Consider the following 19094-nt stretch of genomic DNA (forward strand, 5'->3'; position numbering starts at 1 on the left):
GTCAACACCCGGTTCACAACACAGCTGACAGTCATTCATGCATGTGCAGCACAGTCTTTCATACTTCAATTAAACAGAGTTTGCAAACTGTACTCTCCATATGCAGCATGCAATGTGTGAAGGGCTATATTTCCATCCAGCAAAGTCAAGTTCCCTGAAAATGCACAGTTGTTCAGTGAAAGTCATTTGACTGCTATGTTTCGACTGTCCTCCCATAGCCATTGCAGCATTGCTTTTGAAGGAATGAAAATATTCAGTGGGAAATATTTTGTTTGCTTATTCTTTTTTCTTCCTCTTTATTGTTTTGTTTTGATACTCTATCCTTCCAAAACTTGGAATAAAAAGCAGACAAAAATTACACACAGATGCAGAATGCAAACTTTGGAGCTTTCAGCCAGTAAAGTAAGTTTAAAAAAAACTGTGAGTGAAAGAGTGGGACTCGCTTGGCATCTGTACATAGCTGAAACAAAAGTGGTTGTAACGATTGCACGTGTTGCATTTGTGGGTAGATCTCCAGCTTAAATGAAAGGAATTTCAGTGGCATGAAGCAGAGAGCAGGGTGAGTGAAGAGGAAGGCGTTGGGTACTGAGCAGGGGGTGCTCTGTGCCAGGGCTGCAGAGCTGCAGGGGCTCCCAGTGCTGCCAAAAGTCACAAGCCAAACAATATGAAGATGATAAAAAGCTTTGATCTTTAATGAAGGTCCTCCAGGTGCGAGTATGGCAAAATGCACATGTGATACAGGATTTTGACAATTTTATAATTTTAATAAATTAGCATACTTTAGAGAAAGTATCCAATTAGAGGAACAGTTAATTAAGTAATCCCCCCTTTTAGTTCTGCCCTCCATTGTACCCCCCTCCCTGCTTCTAGCCCCACATTTATTATGTCTACAATGTAGGGAAAAAATAAAACATCCTTGTTTCACTATAGAGGCAAAAAAAACCCTAAATAAGAGTCTGGGAAGGTGAGCTTACTGTTCTAAAATCTAAGAGAAAAGGTAGGAAAAGGACTAGACTTAGTTAAGGAGCTATGTAACTGTATAATAGTAGTCTAAAGAGTTATGAATAAATTAAAAAAAAATGTCTAAGAAGCAAAAATCTTTTTGGCATCTCCAAAGCAGGACCTGTGCCCACGGAGGAGCAGTGGGCAGTGCCAGTGCCCAGCTCAGCCCAGCAGGATGGCCATTCCTGGGGACAGCAGGGAGGCAGAGATGTCAGGGACACCATCCCAGGGGCTCTGCTGTGGATGGTGGTGGCACAGGGCAGCAGCAAGAGTGGGGACAGCAGGATTTTGGAGTGTCTTTATTTGTGTGGGGTTCCCTTGCCCGGGTTCTGTGTGCTGCAGAGCTGCAGTTTGGGTCCCTGGCTCGGAACAGGGGTGAAGTGACAAAAATTCAGTGTATTCCCAGTGCCCTGCCCGGGCCCCTCTGCAGGCCTGGCTGTCCCTGAGCGGGGTCACCAGGGAAAGGGGAAAGGGAGGCTGTGCTGGGCAGCAGGAGCGGGCACGGACTGCAGGAGAGGGAATGGGGCTGCAGGAGAGGGAATGGAGCTGCAGGAGAGGGAATGGAGCTGCAGGAGAGGGAATGGAACTGCAGGAGAGGGAATGGAGCTGCAGGAGAGGGAATGGAGCTCCAAGAGAGGGAATGGAGCTGCAGGAGTGGGAATGGAGCTACAGGAGAGGGAATGGAGCTACAGGAGAGGGAATGGAGCTGCAGGAGAGGGAATGGAGCTGCAGGAGTGGGAATGGAGCTACAGGAGTGGGAATGGAGCTACAGGAGTGGGAATGGAGCTGCAGGAGAGGGAATGGAGGTACAGGAGTGGGAATGGAGGTACAGGACTGGGAATGGAGCTGCAGGAGAAGGAATGGAGCTGCAGGAGTTTCACACTGGTTCTCTGGACAGCCTCTCTAGAGAATGCTCCTCTGCTTTTTTATGCTGTGCCCAAGGGCTCTGGAGGCTGGAGCTGGGCACTGCTGCCCCTCCAATGGAACAGCCTGACCTGGATCAGCACCAGGATCCCCCATGTCTCTGAGAGAACCTGCTGTGTAATCCCCATTGCTTAGATGAAAAACTAATGAAACAAAACCCTTTATCTCCTTAATTCCTGTGACTATAGAGGTTGTGATCATGTCCCACTTAAACTGAATTTCATGACGCTATTTTTTTAAAGCATTTAAACAAATTGATTATTTTCCTTGGTAGTAATATTTGTTTTAATTATTTTTTATAGGTTTGAGTTTTGAAATCTATTTCACACTGTATATATTTGCTGTTTGCCTTTTTTGTTGTTGTTGTTGTTTCTAAAACCTTGGTTTGTCAAACAATGTGGACATCCAAATGGGAAATTGTAGTGACTGCATTCTCCAGAAAATGGTACATTGACTAAAGCAGCTTCTCTGTGTGCCCACGCATTCTTTACATTTCAGACTACTAATTATGTTTACAAAATGTCTCGTTTTAGAAAAGCACTATGTGTGTACTAACCAGGGCCTTTTGGGAATAAATTGGCAAACAGGTCATACACTGAAAAAGTCATCCAAACCCACCGGGCTTTTTGTTTTGAAGTCAGTCTACTTTTTTTTCCCTTTCTCCCCCTCCCGCCTGCCCCTTTGTGGCCATGGAGCTGAGGAGCTGGAGTCCAGGGCATTGAATGTCAGCATGTCAGGGAGGCTGGTTGATGAGTGTCTGTTTAGTCTCAGTGCAGGGCGAAATGCCATCATTAATTCATTACCCAGCTGCCTGTCAAATAAATTGGCAATTACGTCCACCGCAGAAGCTTGGAATTCAGTAAATAGCACGTTACCATCTCCGAGTCGTTGAGAGATGTAAAGGGAAAAATTAAGCACCAGCGTGTTTGTTTCAGGAGCAGATGACAAGGGGCAGGACAGCGGTGCTGTGATGTGTGATGAAAAGCTTGGAAAGGGCTGGTAATGAGCTGTGTGGACTGGAACGTGTTAAAAACCATCGCTGACTTTCCACTTTGTCTTTGTGTTTTATTGCAGAGCTCAGCTCCTTCCAGCTTGGGAACAGGCTACTTTGTAAGTGTGTCTCCACTTTCACACTGTGCCTCTGTGCAGCAGAGTGTTCCTCACACAAAATGCCTCCACAGAATTCATGGATCAGGGATATCCAGCAAACCCGCTCTGCCCAGAGGCTGAGTGCACCCTTCTTATTCATTCCTCCACAAATTCCCTGCAAGTCACATTCCCAACATGGTGCTCTGTGTTTTCTTGAACTAATCAGATGTCATTTTAATCACTACATACATTTTAACAGCGCTTAATTTACACAATTATAGCAACTGAAATGAGCCATGGTCTCACCAGCTCTCTAATGGGAGGTGGCAGGATCTCGATTCCCCCTTGCACCCGTTGTTTTTGGTTCACAGATTTTAAAGAGCCCTTTACAATGTCCTGCCTCATCTCCTGTGTATCACAGCACAGAGAACGTGGCACAGTGATTTCTACCTGTTGCTTAAAAGCCCATGGCCCATGAACACTCTTGGAAAACACAGAAGTTATATTTATGCCAGATTTACATTTTGTGTCCTGAGAAGCAGATCAGGCCCCAGCTAGTTTGAAAATTGATCAGGTTTTTTTGTGTTTGTGATTTATTTGCATGCATCTGTATTGATTTAACAGTCTATATTCATATCTTTCTGTTCATTCCCACATTCATCAATATACCTTTTACTTGCACAGATAAGTTTGGGAATGAAAAAAGTTTTTCAGTCAATCTAATGTACTGCTTATTTTATTCCAAGATTTATATCTAAATTGCTCATATCCTGTTTCTCTTGTAACTTATACTGTATTCTCCAAGCACATCTTTTCTGCCTTTATAATAACTGTAGGAGAAGGAGAGCATTGTGTATGTCCAAAACCAGGTGGGTAAAACGAGAGCCTTGTCCCATAGCACTGCTCTGTGAAGTTATCAGTATAATCAAAGCCTCCTTCTATCTTCTCACTGAACTCTGGGGAAAAGTAAACTCTATGGTATTCAATCACATGATGGAAAAACTTGGTTGCACTTTGTCACATTCCCAGAGAGTAATTTTCTTCTATTAGTTCATGGTGAATTTAGTCTTTTGTCACAGACGTCTGTGATCCTGTAAGAAAGTTATGGGATTAAACTCTGAACGTGTGGTCTCACAAAAATTGCACAAAAAATTGCTTAATACGTGGAGAAATGCTGTGTCCTGCTGGAATTACATTGGACTTGTGCACAAACAGACTGTTCACACTGCTGCTGGTGAGGTATGAAAAGAGCATCCTCACGTGAAAAAGTTTTGTGGTAGTTGTTCTAATTTTACCAAGGCCCAGGTCAGTGTCAGGTAAGTTGTGAAGCAGAAAAACAAGCTGGTTTCTTTTTTTCATCACTTTCCCTGGTTTGTGTCATATGTATTTTTAAGAGGGAGGGGATGAAGGGAAAAATTGTATCAAATGGTTTAATGTTTATTTAGAATTAAAAGTAAACCTTGAATGTCTTTCCATATTTCAGAACAAATTGCTTTCCTTTGTCTAGGAAAATTCCAGTCCTATGGAGGTCTGTAGACATGCTCTGGAATGGGACAGGTGTATTATGGGCTGGGGGGCTGTGCCATGGATAAATAAGCCTTGTTCTCCTTGCAGCAAGAGCTGAATATGCATGGTTTGAGAGCAGTGCTCAGCTTCCTCTCTAGGCAGCAGAGGTAACAGAAGAGAAGCCATCTGCTGTTCCCTGCACCATACTGTCTGTGGGTTGGTCCACTAAAGTGAAAATCTGGAAGGTGTCAGCATCCCCTATGCTCCAACAGAAAGCTTGAAAGTTTCCAGCTCTCCTGAGCAAGGGAGTCAGTAACAAGAAGAAGCCTGACATCTTCTAGGGCTGATGGATTGGCACCTTAAATCGTTCCAATTTGGGTCTGTGTAGGTGGGGGAGACATCCCTTGTTGGTGCCATTAATATATTTAACTGAGCTGTTTCTTTTCTATAGTCGCAGTATTAAGAATCTTTAACTTCCTTTTTTTTTCTTTCCTCACTAAAAGCCAAGTAGGTAGAAAATGTGCTTCAGTTTCTATCTTAAATTTGTTTTTACACTTACACAATCTTGGATGAAACATGAAGGTTTTTCCCCTCCCTTTGCACTTTGGAAAATTGTTTTTAGGATTATCTTGCTTGTTGTTTTAAAAAAGCCCATACTCTTATTAACTTACATGAGGCAAATAAAACCCAGATGTGTTTTGTGGTACCAGACAATGAAAAAAATGCTCCAGAGTGATCCAATTAGCATGTGTTTCTGATCAATGTAATTATTGTATTATCAATGTGCAGAGGAATATACACTTGAATTGACTTCTTTTTTCCAAAGCTTTTAACTAGAAAAGACTGTTAGTTTTTGTGTTTGGTGTTAACCCAGAACATCAAAACAGGGGTCATTGATCTCAAATACAGTAAAAATCACTTCTAGTTTAAAAGGTAATAATAAAGCTTTGGCCCTTGGAAATGATGTGGTGCATGTTGTACACTGGCCTATGGAATATTCTGTACTGCAGCTCACCAGAGGGAACAGAGGAGCCAGGTAGGTGAAAATGGGCTGATGGACATCTCCTGCAGAGGGAAGCAGGTTTAACTGAGAAAGGAATGAACACTGAGGTATGGATTAAGTAGCACATGTTTGGTGTTTAAATCAAGTATTAATGGAATCTTCATATGTTTAGACCATGTTGCCTGACACAGAGATAATCCCTGTCCAGCTTGGAACCCCCTGCCTGCTCCAGGCACTCAGGTTTGGGTCGTGTGTCTGCAATGTTTCTGCATGCTACAGCCAAGCTAAAATGACTTTTAGATCCTGTTACTCTGTAGAGTCTCTGGACACCAAGTGTTAAGGAAATAGTTATAAAGCTGACACTTCCCAGGAACACAAAATCATTCCTCCAACACCTCTGTGATATCTCCATCCTAGAAATTCATTATGCAACTTCAGTAGTAGTGGTGAAGGCTGGAATCTTACCTGATTCTACACTGTAAGTACATCAATATCTGAAGGGCAGAGCTGGAGACTCAATTCTTCTGTTCTTGTTGCCTCTGTGTAAGTGCTTCTGGAAAAGCAACAGGGACAGGAAAAATGCTCTGGGAGGGCATTCCCAGCCTGCTTTGGCAAGGAGAGGGTTGGGAATCTCCATCAGGTGATTCAGCCTAACCCACACCCAGCTGGGGTGACAGAATGCCCTGGGCTGAACAAACTTTGTAATGAGCTGCCCTCAGCAAAATGGGACCAGTGCAAGGGGACACTGAAGGAGAGGGGATGGTGCAAAGGTGCCAGTGAGCTCGAAATTCACCTTCAAGTTTGGATTTCAGTTGGGAGCAACTCTCTCCTTCTCCTTTCACAGATGTTGGTATTCCTGTAGATTCTGTTTAAAAGACATTTTTGGTGGAGCGTGTTTCTCCTGTCTTGGTGGTCCTTGACAGAGGAGACGCTTTCCCATCATTTTTGCATGTTATTAAACCAATAGTCAGAAAAGAGGAGGCAAAAATCATTCTAATTCTCCTGGAAGCCTTTTGTGCTGGCCTGACTTCACTGCTTCCTGTGGGATCAGTCCAGTCTATGATTGGTTCATGTGAAAAAAAATATAGGCATGTTGTTAATATTTGTGCACCCTAAGAAATCATAACTTAATACTTCCTGGAAGATCTCCCAGTTGTCTTTGATATTTTTTGCATTGCAAATTGTCATTGTCTCTCATCAAAGACAGATTATTACATCTCATCAAGATGTCAGATCAGATAATTGGAAAGTAGTTAGAATTTTAGAAAAAAAAAATCACCATCTCTTTAGCTTTAAAAGGAAAGCTGTTTGAATTATGGGAGTTTTTAATGTTGTCCAGCTGTCTTGAGATTTTAGAAAGGTGAGGTGTTTTAGAATACAATGGGAATTTGTATAACAATAAAATTTTCTTTTACCTAGCTTTGGAGAATGGTTTTTGCTCCTCTGTGTATCTTGCACCCAACCAAATTTCTGTTAAAGTGGATAGAGGTTCATTGGTTTGCAACACAGAACAGAGCAGAAATCAAAACTTAAATAACTGAGTCTTTTGCTTCTAAACAACAACCCTGATTCCCAAGATTGTCAGGTTCTTTGGCAATTGCACAGTTTCTCTGTTTTTGGCAACTTATTTCCATTTCTGTATATGCCTGCTTCTTGAGTCTTTGTTCCAGTTTCTGAGCATTTTCTGTTCCTCTTTTAATGTTTTTTGCTTTTTGAGTGCATGTTTGTGTCATTTTCTTTTCCTCCAAATGCAGAGAGTTTGTGAATTTTTCAGAACTGGGTAGAATTTGGTAATAAGCTGGTGATGGAAATAACATTGGGAAGGCAGAAGACTCCTGTGACCCTTCTTTTCCAAACAGTGCTCTTGCTCCACCTTAAAAAAAAAGAAAGAAAAGCTAAAATTGTGCTTTGCACATGGGCTGGTGACTCAGGCAAACACAAATTGTGAGGTTCTTCCCCAAGGCTCTGGCTAATCAGTTGTGCTATCCAGTTTGGCCCTGAGTGGGTTGGGTTCAGCAGATGTTTGTGCAGCTCCAGCGTGCCACTGGGACACTGGGTTATGCAATGTTGCATTACATTACTCAGAGCTCTAAAAACCCATCCCAGGGAGAATAAGGGGAGCACCAGTGGTGTTTGGTATGGATCTGATGGAAAAATCAGCTTTTGGTCTAGATAAGGCCAGCTCCTTCTCTGTGCACTGGGAGTGATTTTCATCTGAGACATCATCCTGCAGAAGAAAAGTGGAATTAGTTAAACCAGCACATTCTCTGCTCTCAGAGAGCCCTTCAAAGAGCAGATTTTCCCTGGTTGCCTGGTCCATATGTTTTAACAGTGATCCTGAGGAGCTGATTTTGTTCCTTGAGGTGGTCAGGTTTGTGATGCTGGTGACTCCTGGGTGAGAGGCTCTGAAGAAACTCCACTCCAGTGCAGTGCAGTAGGACCCACTGGCTTCCACAGGAGAGAACAGATCAGATCAAAAGTGTTGTTTGAAAGGGGTTCAATAAATCCAGCCTGCTAAAGCTGCAGAAGGGTTGTACTCCCTTCTTTACTCCACATCACGTGCACAGTGGTGTTGGTGAATAAAAAACTGTTGTTCTTGCAAGGAGGTTAAACTGCTCAGTTGATTTTAGAGTTTGACTTTAGAAGCCAAACATGTAAGAGTATTTTGCTGATGTGAAAGTGTGTGTCCATCTGAAATACCCTGAGGTCCACAAAGGCACTGCACAGTGGCTGTTGGGATGGCACCACACCATAAACTGTCGTGTCCCCTGTGAATAGAGTTGGAAAGAGGATCCTTGTTATCCTCTCTTTGGCACTATAAATCATTGTTAACGAATCCTAATTTGCTTAGTAGGGTAATGAATGATCTCCAATTTTCTCACTGTAATTAGTTTTACCAACTATTATTGTGAAGGGTATATTGAAATCCATTTTAACTTCACTTTAAATTCTCCATGTGCCCATTCTTTGCAGAAGTGAAGCTGACAACAGAGGTTATGAATCTTCTGATAGTAAATTCAGATTGGAGCAAAGTGGACAAGATCCCCAGTAGAAATCTCTCTGTGGGCTGTAATTACTCATTAATGTTTGCAGCTCTCAGTGGAGTAGGTTTGGTGTGGTGCACTGAGACCAGGAAACCTGGTATTTCTTCATCTAAAATCTTTTAGGTGTTGTCTTTTGTTTTCCAGGAGCCATTAACAATGCAGTTTATTCTAACTGCTGCTGTAAGGGAGACATCATCATTGCCAACTAAATACATTGCATGTAATAAAGTCTACCCCAGGTCTATTAATTTGTGCATTTATAAACCATAGTGCTGTTCCCAGGGAGAGCTGAGACTCATTAAAGAGTTTGCTAACAACATGACCAGCAAAGCAAGAAGAACAAGAGCAGCTGCATTTCCAGCATCCTGCTCATCATAGTAAGAACACTTGGTGCAAAACAACAGTTTTTGGAGAAGAAAACTGTGTATTTCACATATTAATAACTCGGTATTTGGGGAAAGATTAGGCAAGCAGAAAAAATGACCTGGGCTGGAATTTGGTCAGGATGGGTCTCTCCTCAGAAAATTTTGAACAGAGATGGTGAAGGTTGGAGTTGTTTTTACAGCCCTTCAGGGTGGTATTTCCTCAAACACTGTAGAATCTTAAAAAAAAGAAGGGAAAAAGGAAGGAAATAAGAGTGTTTATGTATTTGTGGGGGTGATATGAAACTCTCCATTATTTGCCAGAAGGATGTCCCTTCTAAAACCAGTATAAACAGAAGTGTTGAAAGTGCCTGGTTGATAACTTCATTTACAGTTGAGAACCCTGGAGGCATTCTTGGTTCATATTTTTTGTGGTATTTCAGGTGAACTTGCTTAATCATTTTTTTTCCCAGCAAAAATCAATTTAGAAAAATCAAGACAGTCATTTATAGGCAAGTGTTTAATTTAATAATTTCTTCTTCTTGACATTATAAGATTTCTCTAAGTAGCAGAAAGACTTAAGATTTGCTGTCAGTCTGTTTGGTCTCAAATGCCCCATGTTACTGTGGCTCAATGTTCTGCTCATCAACTCCTGCAGAGCAAAAGGATCCTTTTTTGTGTTCCCCCTCTTTCTCTTTCCTGTAACACGTGACACAAATTGCAGATGTGAACCTGAGTAATAAAGGATTGCTTCACTGATTGCTAAACATGCATTATGGTGCTTTTAAACTCATTTCAGGTCATCCTACTGCAAATTAGTTTGATTGCAAGCAGTTAAGCTGTCATACACAGAGCCTCCATCTTCCCTGGGTCTCAGTTTCATATCATTGCAGGAGAATGCTCAGTAGCATTGCCTGCATTGTATGGTTAATATTTTGGAGGAAAGACAGTGTTGGGTCTCTAGAGGAAGTTCAGTATGGTTTCATGAAAAGGAAAGGGCTGCTCAGTCCCTCACTGGAGTGCTGCAGTGAGTCCTGGCTTTGTGTCATGTGTAAAAGGGGCTGACCACGTTCTGCATGACACAAGAGCCAGTTTTCCCTTGTTTGTGATGTTTTGGAACTTGGTGGAATTTGTAGCCCAGTGGAAAGAGTGACACTGGACTGTTCCTGTTGCAAATTATCCCATGGCATTATTGTTTGTGGTGAAATTTTGCTCAGTAAAATGTGAATTAACATTTTCAACTCTGTGCCCTTAACAGGAGAACCTTTCAAGATCTCTGCATGGTGTAACACAGGAATTTATAGACCTTAGGCAAAAAGGGGTTCTGGCAAAAAGCATTGTGGTAGAAAGGAGGTGAAAGGCCAAAATGTGGTGATTTCCCTGGAAAGGGGATTTGTGGTGCCTGTTTGGGTGGGCCCTGTGTGGAGAGGGACTGAAGCTCATCCTGGGTGGGAGCCCTGTGCCAGCCTGGGCTGCCTTGCAGAGGAGAAATGCAGAGCTGCTCTGCAAGCCTGGTGCCCTTGGAAAGCACCAGTGCAGTCATTGCACTGACTGACAGCATCACTGTGGAGAAGGATAATGCAACAGCCTCTAAGGAACCAGGAGTGTGCACGATGGATGGGTGATGAGGAGAAGCCATGTGCTGGCATTATTCTGATGGCAGTTTCATTTTGCCATTTTCTGAGAAACACAGTCTCTCTCTTTTAAATTTTGGATGAATACATTCATTAAATTAGGCTGCATCATATTATTTTTTTAAACAGTAGGTCTTTTTCTTCTTGCAAAATTCACAAATAAGGAAATGCTGAGGTAGTTAAGTCAGGAGGAAAACGCTGCTGTGATCCTGCAGGGACTCAGCTCTGAGCCTTGCCCAAAGTATGACTTGTTCCTATGCCAGTGAGTGGTGTTAAGGTGAATATTAGGTTATTCTTCTTCTGAAGGTGAATATTGGGTTATTCTTTTGAGTCCCTTGGAGGGGTAGTAGGTTTGTACCTGAAGCAGAGAACACATCTCCTGATTGCAAGAATTAAGGCTGAATTTCAGAGAAAAGAGTCCAATCCTCTTTCTCAGCCTTTTATGTCAGAACTCAAAATTGCTGTCTGATAAAATGTAGGACACCAGATTGAATTACTTCATTGAACCACTGCTGTCCCCTGTTAATGGTAATTGCACGGATATAGCGGTCTTTCTTGGCAACATCTCAGATATTTACCTCCCACTGTTTTTCAATTCAAACCTTTGATGAAAATATTCCCAGTACTTCTTTAAAGCAGACACCCAACTGTCTTTCTTGACAAAGGCAAGGTCTTTAAATCAGATCCTGACAATTTGTGACACAGCAGTCTATCTAAATCACCTTTTACCTATGTCTCTGTGTCATTTCCTGGAAAAAAAAATGTCCATCAGGAGAAGGTTGCTGAGGGCTTGGTGCTCAGAGAGTCTGTGCATGTGGCAGCACTGAGCTGGAAGATTTGTGTGTTTGTTTCAGTGGAAGTAATTAAATGAAGGCTTGTAAAGTTGCAATGCATGCTGTAATGGTTCATTAGAAATATTTGGGAGTATTTTGTCCATAAGAAAATGATTATTAGGTTATTGCTGCTCTCAGACCATTAGGAAGTCAAGGTTTTTGATGGCCCTTCTTTTAGCAATGGCAAATCTGTTTAAAAAAAAAAAAAAAAGCAGGGCAAATATTTTCATCTTCGCTCCACCTGAGGGTTAATGTGCATTCAGCTGAAGTAGCTTATATTCACCTCCTGAAATCTCATCTCTCCTGATGCTGTGAACTCTCCCTCCCACAGAGGTGAGCAGGGCTCTGACTCCTGCAGTCACAGCCTGAATGTGGCATTGCTGGGGCATTGCTGGGGCATTGCTGGGGCATTGCTGCCTGCCCCTGGCATTGCTGGGGCATTGCTGCCTGCCCCTGGCATTGCTGGGGCATTGCTGGGGCATTGCTGCCTGCCCCTGGCATTGCTGGGGCATTGCTGCCTGCCCCTGGCATTGCTGGGGCATTGCTGCCTGCCCCTGGCATTGCTGGGGCATTGCTGGGGCATTGCTGGGGCATTGCTGGGGCATTGGTGCCTGCCCTTGGCATTGCTGGGGCATTGCTGCATGCCCTTGGCATTGCTGGGGCATTGCTCCCTGCCCCTGGCATTGCTGCCTGCCCCTGGCATTGCTGGGGCATTGCTGGGGCATTGCTGCCTGCCCCTGGCATTGCTGGAGCATTGCTGGGGCATTGCTGGGGCATTGCTGCCTGCCCCTGGCATTGCTGGAGCATTGCTGGGGCATTGCTGGGGCATTGCTGCCTGCCCTTGGCATTGCTGGGACATTGCTGGGGCATTGCTGGGGCATTGCTGCCTGCCCCTGGCATTGCTGGGGCATTGCTGGGGCATTGCTGCCTGCCCCTGGCATTGCTGGGGCATTGCTGGGGCATTGCTGGGGCATTGCTGGGGCATTGCTGGGGCAGTGCTGCCTGCCCCTGGCATTGCTGGGGCATTGCTGCCTGCCCCTGGCATTGCTCCCTGCCCCATTGCTGTCCCTGCTCACTCCTGCTGGGGCTGTGCCAGCACATCTCTGCATTCCTGCCTGTGCTTCTGGGACAGTCTCAAGGTTGGCAAATAACATCAGACTTGGCCATGTCGTGTAGCATCACTGTAAAATAATTTATAGGAAAAACCTGTAAAAATCAGTTGTTGGTGAATGAGAGTAGTTTCTATGAGAATTTATTATGAATATTCTGGCTGTTCATTTCATTCTGTGGCCTGTATAGCATCAGTGTTCATCACTGAGTGCCCACCTGTGTGTTTGTGGAGTACTGGGCAAACAGATTTCAAGCTATTACTGTAATAGAACCTCCTAATATTGCTAGCATTGACTAATTGTTCCACCTTAGCAGCTGAAAAGTGATTGTTAAATGACAGAACAAATACCAGGTAAAATAAGAGATCAGGAGATAACTTCATTAGCAAAGTGTTAATCCTTGCCAAGGAGGACTTGTCTGTCAGGGATGGTGATGAAAGATGAGCTTGGAGAGGAAAAAAAATAACTGTTCTGGTGAGTGCATGTGGCAGGCTGGTTCAGAGAGTGAAGTTCGTGTTTGGAGTGGCATCAGCACAGCACATGGTGACACTTGTGCCATTTGGAAATGCAAGGAACCTTTCAAACCAAGTGCTGGACTGGGGTAGATCAGGGAAGGCAAGAGGAATGTGCTGCAGTTTCAAGGAATCATTTCTGACCCTGGTTGTTACAGGCTGAAAGAAAAGAGAGGGATTTAAGATTTTTCAAGCATGTAAAAAAAATTCTTCCAGTAGAGATGTCATGTAAATCCATGTTCCCTCTGTTGTGATGAGGAATGGAGAGGGGAAGGGAGCTGCTGCCTCCTGGTCTGCTTCCTTACTTTTGTTTTCTCCTGTGGCTTCTGGAGATGGAAGTGAGTGATTCTAGACAAACAGTTTGATGGCTTTGCCACACTTACAGTATCCAGGTTCTGCTTCCTTTTCTTTGGTGAAATATGGCATTAAATGTAACAACTGAAGTATTTGTACTGTTGTACCTTGGCACAGCAGCAGCAGCCCCAGAAATTGTCCCCTGGCAGCTCTTGTTTGTGTGGATGGGCACATGCAGAGGTTGGAGAATGGCAGCACAGATGCTGGGGAAGGGGCTGTGTGATGGGGCTGTGTGATGGGGCTCTCTGGAAGGGCTGGTGGGGACAGTCCCTGTGCAGGGAGATCACTCCCACCTGCTGAGTGCTGGGCCCTGCTCCTCCCTCCCTTCCTGTGCAGCATCATCAACATCTGCCTGGCAGAGCTGCTGCCCTGCAGTGGCAGCTGTGGCAGCCAAACCTGACCCGAGCTGGCACATCCCTGCTGCCCCTCCGTGTCCTCTGCTGCCAGTGCCAGCCTGGCAGAGGCAGCCTGGAGCCCAGGGTGCTGCTCAGCACCCCCAGGGCTGGTTTGCTGCCTCCCCATGCCCCTTCCCCACTGCACACGGGCTGTGCCGAGTCCAAGAGCCGCCCAGCTGCCAACGAGAGCAGAATGACTTCCAGCTGCTGAGTGCCACCTGCTCCTGCCCAACTGCAGCCAAAACAGTTCCCTCCCCGGAGTGCCCTGCAGTGGAGAATCCAAAAGCTGTTCAGAGCAGGCAGGATTCAGTGGGGATGGGGAAGAGACACAGCAGTTCTTGCCTGGGAGCAGAGTGTGACACAGGAGGTCTCCAGGACTAATGTCTGTGTCTCCCGTTCCAAGCTCCCTCAGATCACCCCTTCTCCATTCTTCCAGTGTGTTGCTTATGAATATTAATTCAGCCCTCTCTCCCTTTATATGCCATCCCTTTTCCCCGTCCAAGCTAATTCAAATTTAATGTTGTTAAAAAAAGAAAAATAAAAAAAGGTCTGCAAATGACAGTGAGAGCAGAGTGTCTTCCTTGGCTCTGTGATGTGTTAATGCAATGACACCTGGTGTGACACTGCATTTTATTCTGTGGTAGAAGAACTCCTTGACCCTAAGAAAGCAAAAGAACACACTTCCTTGTGATTCCCTCTCTGTTTCTTAATAACTTTCTTAATTCATCCCCATGCCCTTCATTTGCCCAGTGTTTCCCAGCAGTTTGCAGATATTTTTATGGTTTTGGTTTACTAAACACATCTTGCTTACTTAAATCACCTGTGGTATAGAAACAGTAAATAAAAGGTTGACATCATTATGAATTCATAGCAAGAGGCCACTTGACAGCCCTCTGAGCACCATATTCTTTCTTAGAAAGTACTTCATCGCTTCAAAGGACTTTGTTCTCATTGAACCAGTAGAAATGTTGTTGTATTTAAGTAGAAAACCATGTTCTAATGTCTACATTCATTCACTTAAAAGGAAGATTTGGGGAAGGCTTGTTGTTGAGTTAGCCTGCTGACAGTTTTACCAAGTTTGTGCCTGGCTTTAGGCTGAGGAGCTCACCTGCTTAGGTGCCTTTCAGAGCAGTCAAAGCTTAGGTTTAATTTTGTTGTTTGTATCATCATTATCCATTGATTACTTCTTGCTTTCATCTTTGCAGTTCAGTTCCCAGTGTTTCTTTTTCTTTCTTCTGCTTTTCTATCATTGTCTGAGTGTCATTAAACTGCTTTGAATTTGCTCTTCATTCATTTGTGAGCTCAGTTATAAAGTCCTTTTCCTTGCCTATCTGCAGTACAAATGCCTGGAGTGATAATAACTAAAGCCTCTTTATTATTTCTTGGAAATATCACCTGGGATGTTCAGCTGAAGGTGGGTTGGCTGCAGCTTGTTTGGGAAGATAAAGAGAACTTTGGGCAGCGTGGGGAGAGCTGTGGGCACTCAGGCTGCCACATGCTCCCTTGCATAAATAATCTCAGCTGGGAAATAAATCATAGCAGTCTTTTGCTGTTGGTAGCCTGCTTTCCTAAAACTTCTCCAGGTCCTCTCCAGGGGCCTCTGCCTGATGCTGGTGATGAATATGTAAGGGAACAATTGGAATACAGGGCTTTGAGAAGTGGCAATCCCAAGAAATTCTACTGACAACCTGTTCTGGTTCTCTCATCTATTTCTTCCTCATTGCACAGTTCCAGGAAATTTGTTGCTTATGGTACAGGATAGCCCTTTGGAGGAACTAATTGTTCCCTTTCTCTGCTTACCCCAGAGGAAGGGGAAATGCTTGTTCCCTAAAAAGGGATGATTGAGCTGCCTAAAAGCAGATGGAAAGGCAGGATGGTAGAAATAGGTCACAACCATTATCTGCAGGTCATTGCATCAAAACTCTGTTTTGCAGCTTTGCCTTGAGAAGCAGCTTCCCTGGCACAGGAGCTCTGCGAGTCCCTGTGTTCTGTGCTCTGTTTCTCCCTTCTTTTCAATTATTGTGTCACTTGACTGTGTTCACATAGCTAGAGAGCAGTAAAATATTTCATCTGTTGACTGCTGCATCTAAAATAGATTAAATTAGTGTTTATTCAACTTTTTACTGCTGACTTACAAAATTACTTTTAGTCTGGTTTGGATAGATAACTTTTTCTATTAATTTATTGCCATGCTCTGCTTTGATTGCTTTTTTTTCATTGGTATCAAATCATATGCTGCTTTAATATTTCCTCCAAGATGTGCTCTTGATTAAGTCTATGTTGGATATTTATACCACCAAGAAGATACTATTTAGAAATTCACTTTCTTAATAAATACCTGTTTTTAAAGCTCTCGCTTCTCCAAATTAAGGTGACTTGATTTAAGTGTAGTTAATCCTACTTGTTTCATGGAGCTTTTGCATATACATTGGGAGAAAATACTTTCCTGCATAATGAATGGACACATGTAGAAGAAGTGATACAGGATCAAAGGGGATGTGATTTTGGGATAAGGTGTAAAACATTTTTGTTTAAATTTTTATGTAGTGCCAGAATGATTTTGATTTTGGTACTCTGGCAGAATCTGAGGTCTTCTCATTAGTTTTATGTATCAACAGTCCTTGTCTCAAAAAGCTCATAGGAGAAATTAGTCATGAAGTTTGAGATTAAAAAAAAACCCCAAAACCACTGGAGAGAAGAGAATATAATGCAAAAATACGATATAATAATAAATAATAATTAATTATATCTCTATATAATTATATATTGTAAATGACTACGTGACCTCATAAATCAGAAGCCAGTTCACAAGTGCTGTCCATGGCCACCAGTGTGGTTGTGGATGTGCAAAGGCTCAGGAATCAAAAGAAGAACTCTCCAGGGTTGTACCAGAGCCAGCAGCACCCAGCAGCTCCACTGGCTGCACCAGCTGTGCCAGGCTGCCCCAGCTGCTGAGCTGCTCTGCCAGTGAGTGACAGACAGGCCCTAGGTGTGGCACATACCTCACAAATCATATTTTTCCCTGTAATTTTCTAGGAAAATGCTTTTTTAAAAACTGTTCTTATTTTGGGGGGTTTTGCTTGTTTTGCCCAAGAAGTCTATATACAACAAAACTGATGTTTTCATGTGCTCTTCAATTTGTTTTTTAGCCTAGTCCATGACACTTGGTTGTAGCTCTTGAGACACACCATTTTTAAAATATGTTTTCTTTGTCAGGTGCTAGTTTTTGGAAAAAAAAATCCTGATATATCTATCTATAAAGTATGGAGGATGCATGTGAATCTTGAGGCTGTGTCAGCTGTGGTTGCTCTGACTGTCTGGAATCTCCTGCCAGTGCTGGGAGTGCTCCTGCACCTCCTTCCCCAGCCAGCCCTGCAGAGATTTAATCACAGCTCCGGCTCATTTTGCTCTTTTAAGCTGCTGTGGTTGATTTGCTGGTGGTAGAGGAAGGTGAATGAACAGAACCCTTCTGCTGGCTGCAGGGCACGGTGGTGACTTCCATGGGGGAGCAATAACACCCAGTGGGGAGTTTGCAATGGTTTCAGCTGCAACAGCTGTTTGTGACTCCACATCTGGCCTGGCCTCAGCCTCAACGCTGTCAGTGTTCTCAAACTGATGAACTGAGCATTTGGAGAGTTTATGTAAAAACATTACATTTTAATGTTTTTATTTTGCTTTTTTTTTCATTCTTTATGTCCCTTTGAAGGAAAAGAAAAGCACTTGTACGTAGATTTTTTTTCCCAAAAAACCTCTGGCTCTGTTCTCTGCTGATGGAAAGGCCTTGTTGCCTGGAGATAAAAGCACCATTTCTTGCATCAGTTTAAATTTCACTCTTCTCTTCACAGTCTCATCTCAACAAAGCAGAGGTTCAAGTTTAAACACATGCTTACATCTATTTTATTCAGGAGAGCGTGTAAGCACACATGCATAACTGAAGTCAATGGGATTTAAGTGTGTGCTTCACTTTAAAGCATGTGCTTCACCATTCCCCTGAATGCAGGGGGTTTAATCTGAGTGCTTTGGAAATTGCAGTGGCCTTGCACATATTGGTTCTTTTATCCATCTGGAAGAAGGGCTACTGTGAAATTTAGTAAGTACTGTTCACACTTTGAAATTTTCACGTAATGCGTGCCTGTTTTTCTCCTTGCAGTAAGTTTAGTTTGCACACAAAAGCACCGTGGGAAGAGGTTGGAATTTGTTCCTGTGCCTTTGAGTGGGCTGTGTTGAGGCTGATGGGGGTAGGGGGTGTTCAGACTGTGGCCATGCCCAGTTCTTCTGTCTAAGGCGTGATGGCACCCAGCACTGCAATATTTAATCTGTGAGGCTTTCCAGTGGCCACTTGTAAATATTGAGCTTGTCCAGGACAGCAGAATATGTTAGAATGAAGAGCTCAGCAGCACCTGAAGAGCAGTGGCTCTCACCTGCCTGCCTGGGTGTTGGTGATGCTTGGAAACCTCTGTAATTTCCCTTCAGATGTGGCACTGCAGCTCAGCAGCTGGGCCCCAATGTTTTGAAAATCTTTGAGATCTAATTAGGCTCTCCTCAGAGTACAGCTCATCCAGCCAGTCTGAATAAACAAATGGCACCGTTTGTATTAGGAAATCTCTACAAATGACTGATCCCTGTCATGGGGTAACATTAATCTTTTTAGTATAGATTTCCAATAGTTAACCATCTGGCTCCATGCAGTTTTCCAGAAAACACTCACTGCTGGGGCTGGTGCAAAGAAGAAGGTGGGATTAATAACCTGAATGCATCACATGAAGCATTAATCTTTAGGATTGGCCATTTGTTTTTATCAAAACAACTCCCATAAGATAATATTTCACAGCATGTGGTGTTTGCCTGGACTTCTTTCAAAATGAGAAAATGTTTTCAGTGTCTGCCATGATCTGCACTTTGCAAATTCAGTGTGAATGATAAAGGCAGGAAGAATTGTGTGTTCTCTGCTGCTGTATGTTGCATTTACAGTCCTGGCCTGTTCAGTGGAAATCCGTGTGCTTTGTGATACTGGTTGTTGAAGCTTTTCATTCAGCATAACACTTCTAGATAGGAATCTAAAATCACCCAAGTCAATGCCAATAATTAATACTCAGGCTGGGACAGGCACTGCATTCATCCGATGGATGAATTTTGTCAACTGAGCTGTCCAGGCTCTTGGTGCAGGTTAAATGCCTCAGTCTGGCTGAGCATTTAGGCACCTGCTTGACTTTAATCACCACTTGTTCTGCAGATTTCACTGGTCCCCAGTGCTCTGTTGAAATCCAGCCCTGTGACTTAGCTCCCTGACCTGCAAGCTGTGGCAAATTAAAGGCAAAAGCAGCTGA

General features: G+C 43.5%; 1 protein-coding gene across 8 annotated transcripts in view; it reads left to right on the forward strand.

Moving 5' to 3' along the window:
* AUTS2 (activator of transcription and developmental regulator AUTS2) overlaps positions 1 to 19094 on the forward strand; it is a 772098-nt gene that overhangs the window by 355209 nt on the left and 397795 nt on the right. For all 8 annotated transcript variants that reach the window (XM_072937285.1, XM_072937288.1, XM_072937287.1 and 5 more), the window contains one exon: positions 3001 to 3036. In XM_072937285.1, coding sequence (XP_072793386.1) covers positions 3001 to 3036 — 36 coding nt within the window. The remainder of the gene's footprint in view (positions 1 to 3000; positions 3037 to 19094) is intronic.

The sequence above is a fragment of the Taeniopygia guttata genome, chromosome 19 (genome assembly GCF_048771995.1).
Source record: "Taeniopygia guttata chromosome 19, bTaeGut7.mat, whole genome shotgun sequence".
Classification (NCBI taxonomy): domain Eukaryota; kingdom Metazoa; phylum Chordata; class Aves; order Passeriformes; family Estrildidae; genus Taeniopygia; species Taeniopygia guttata.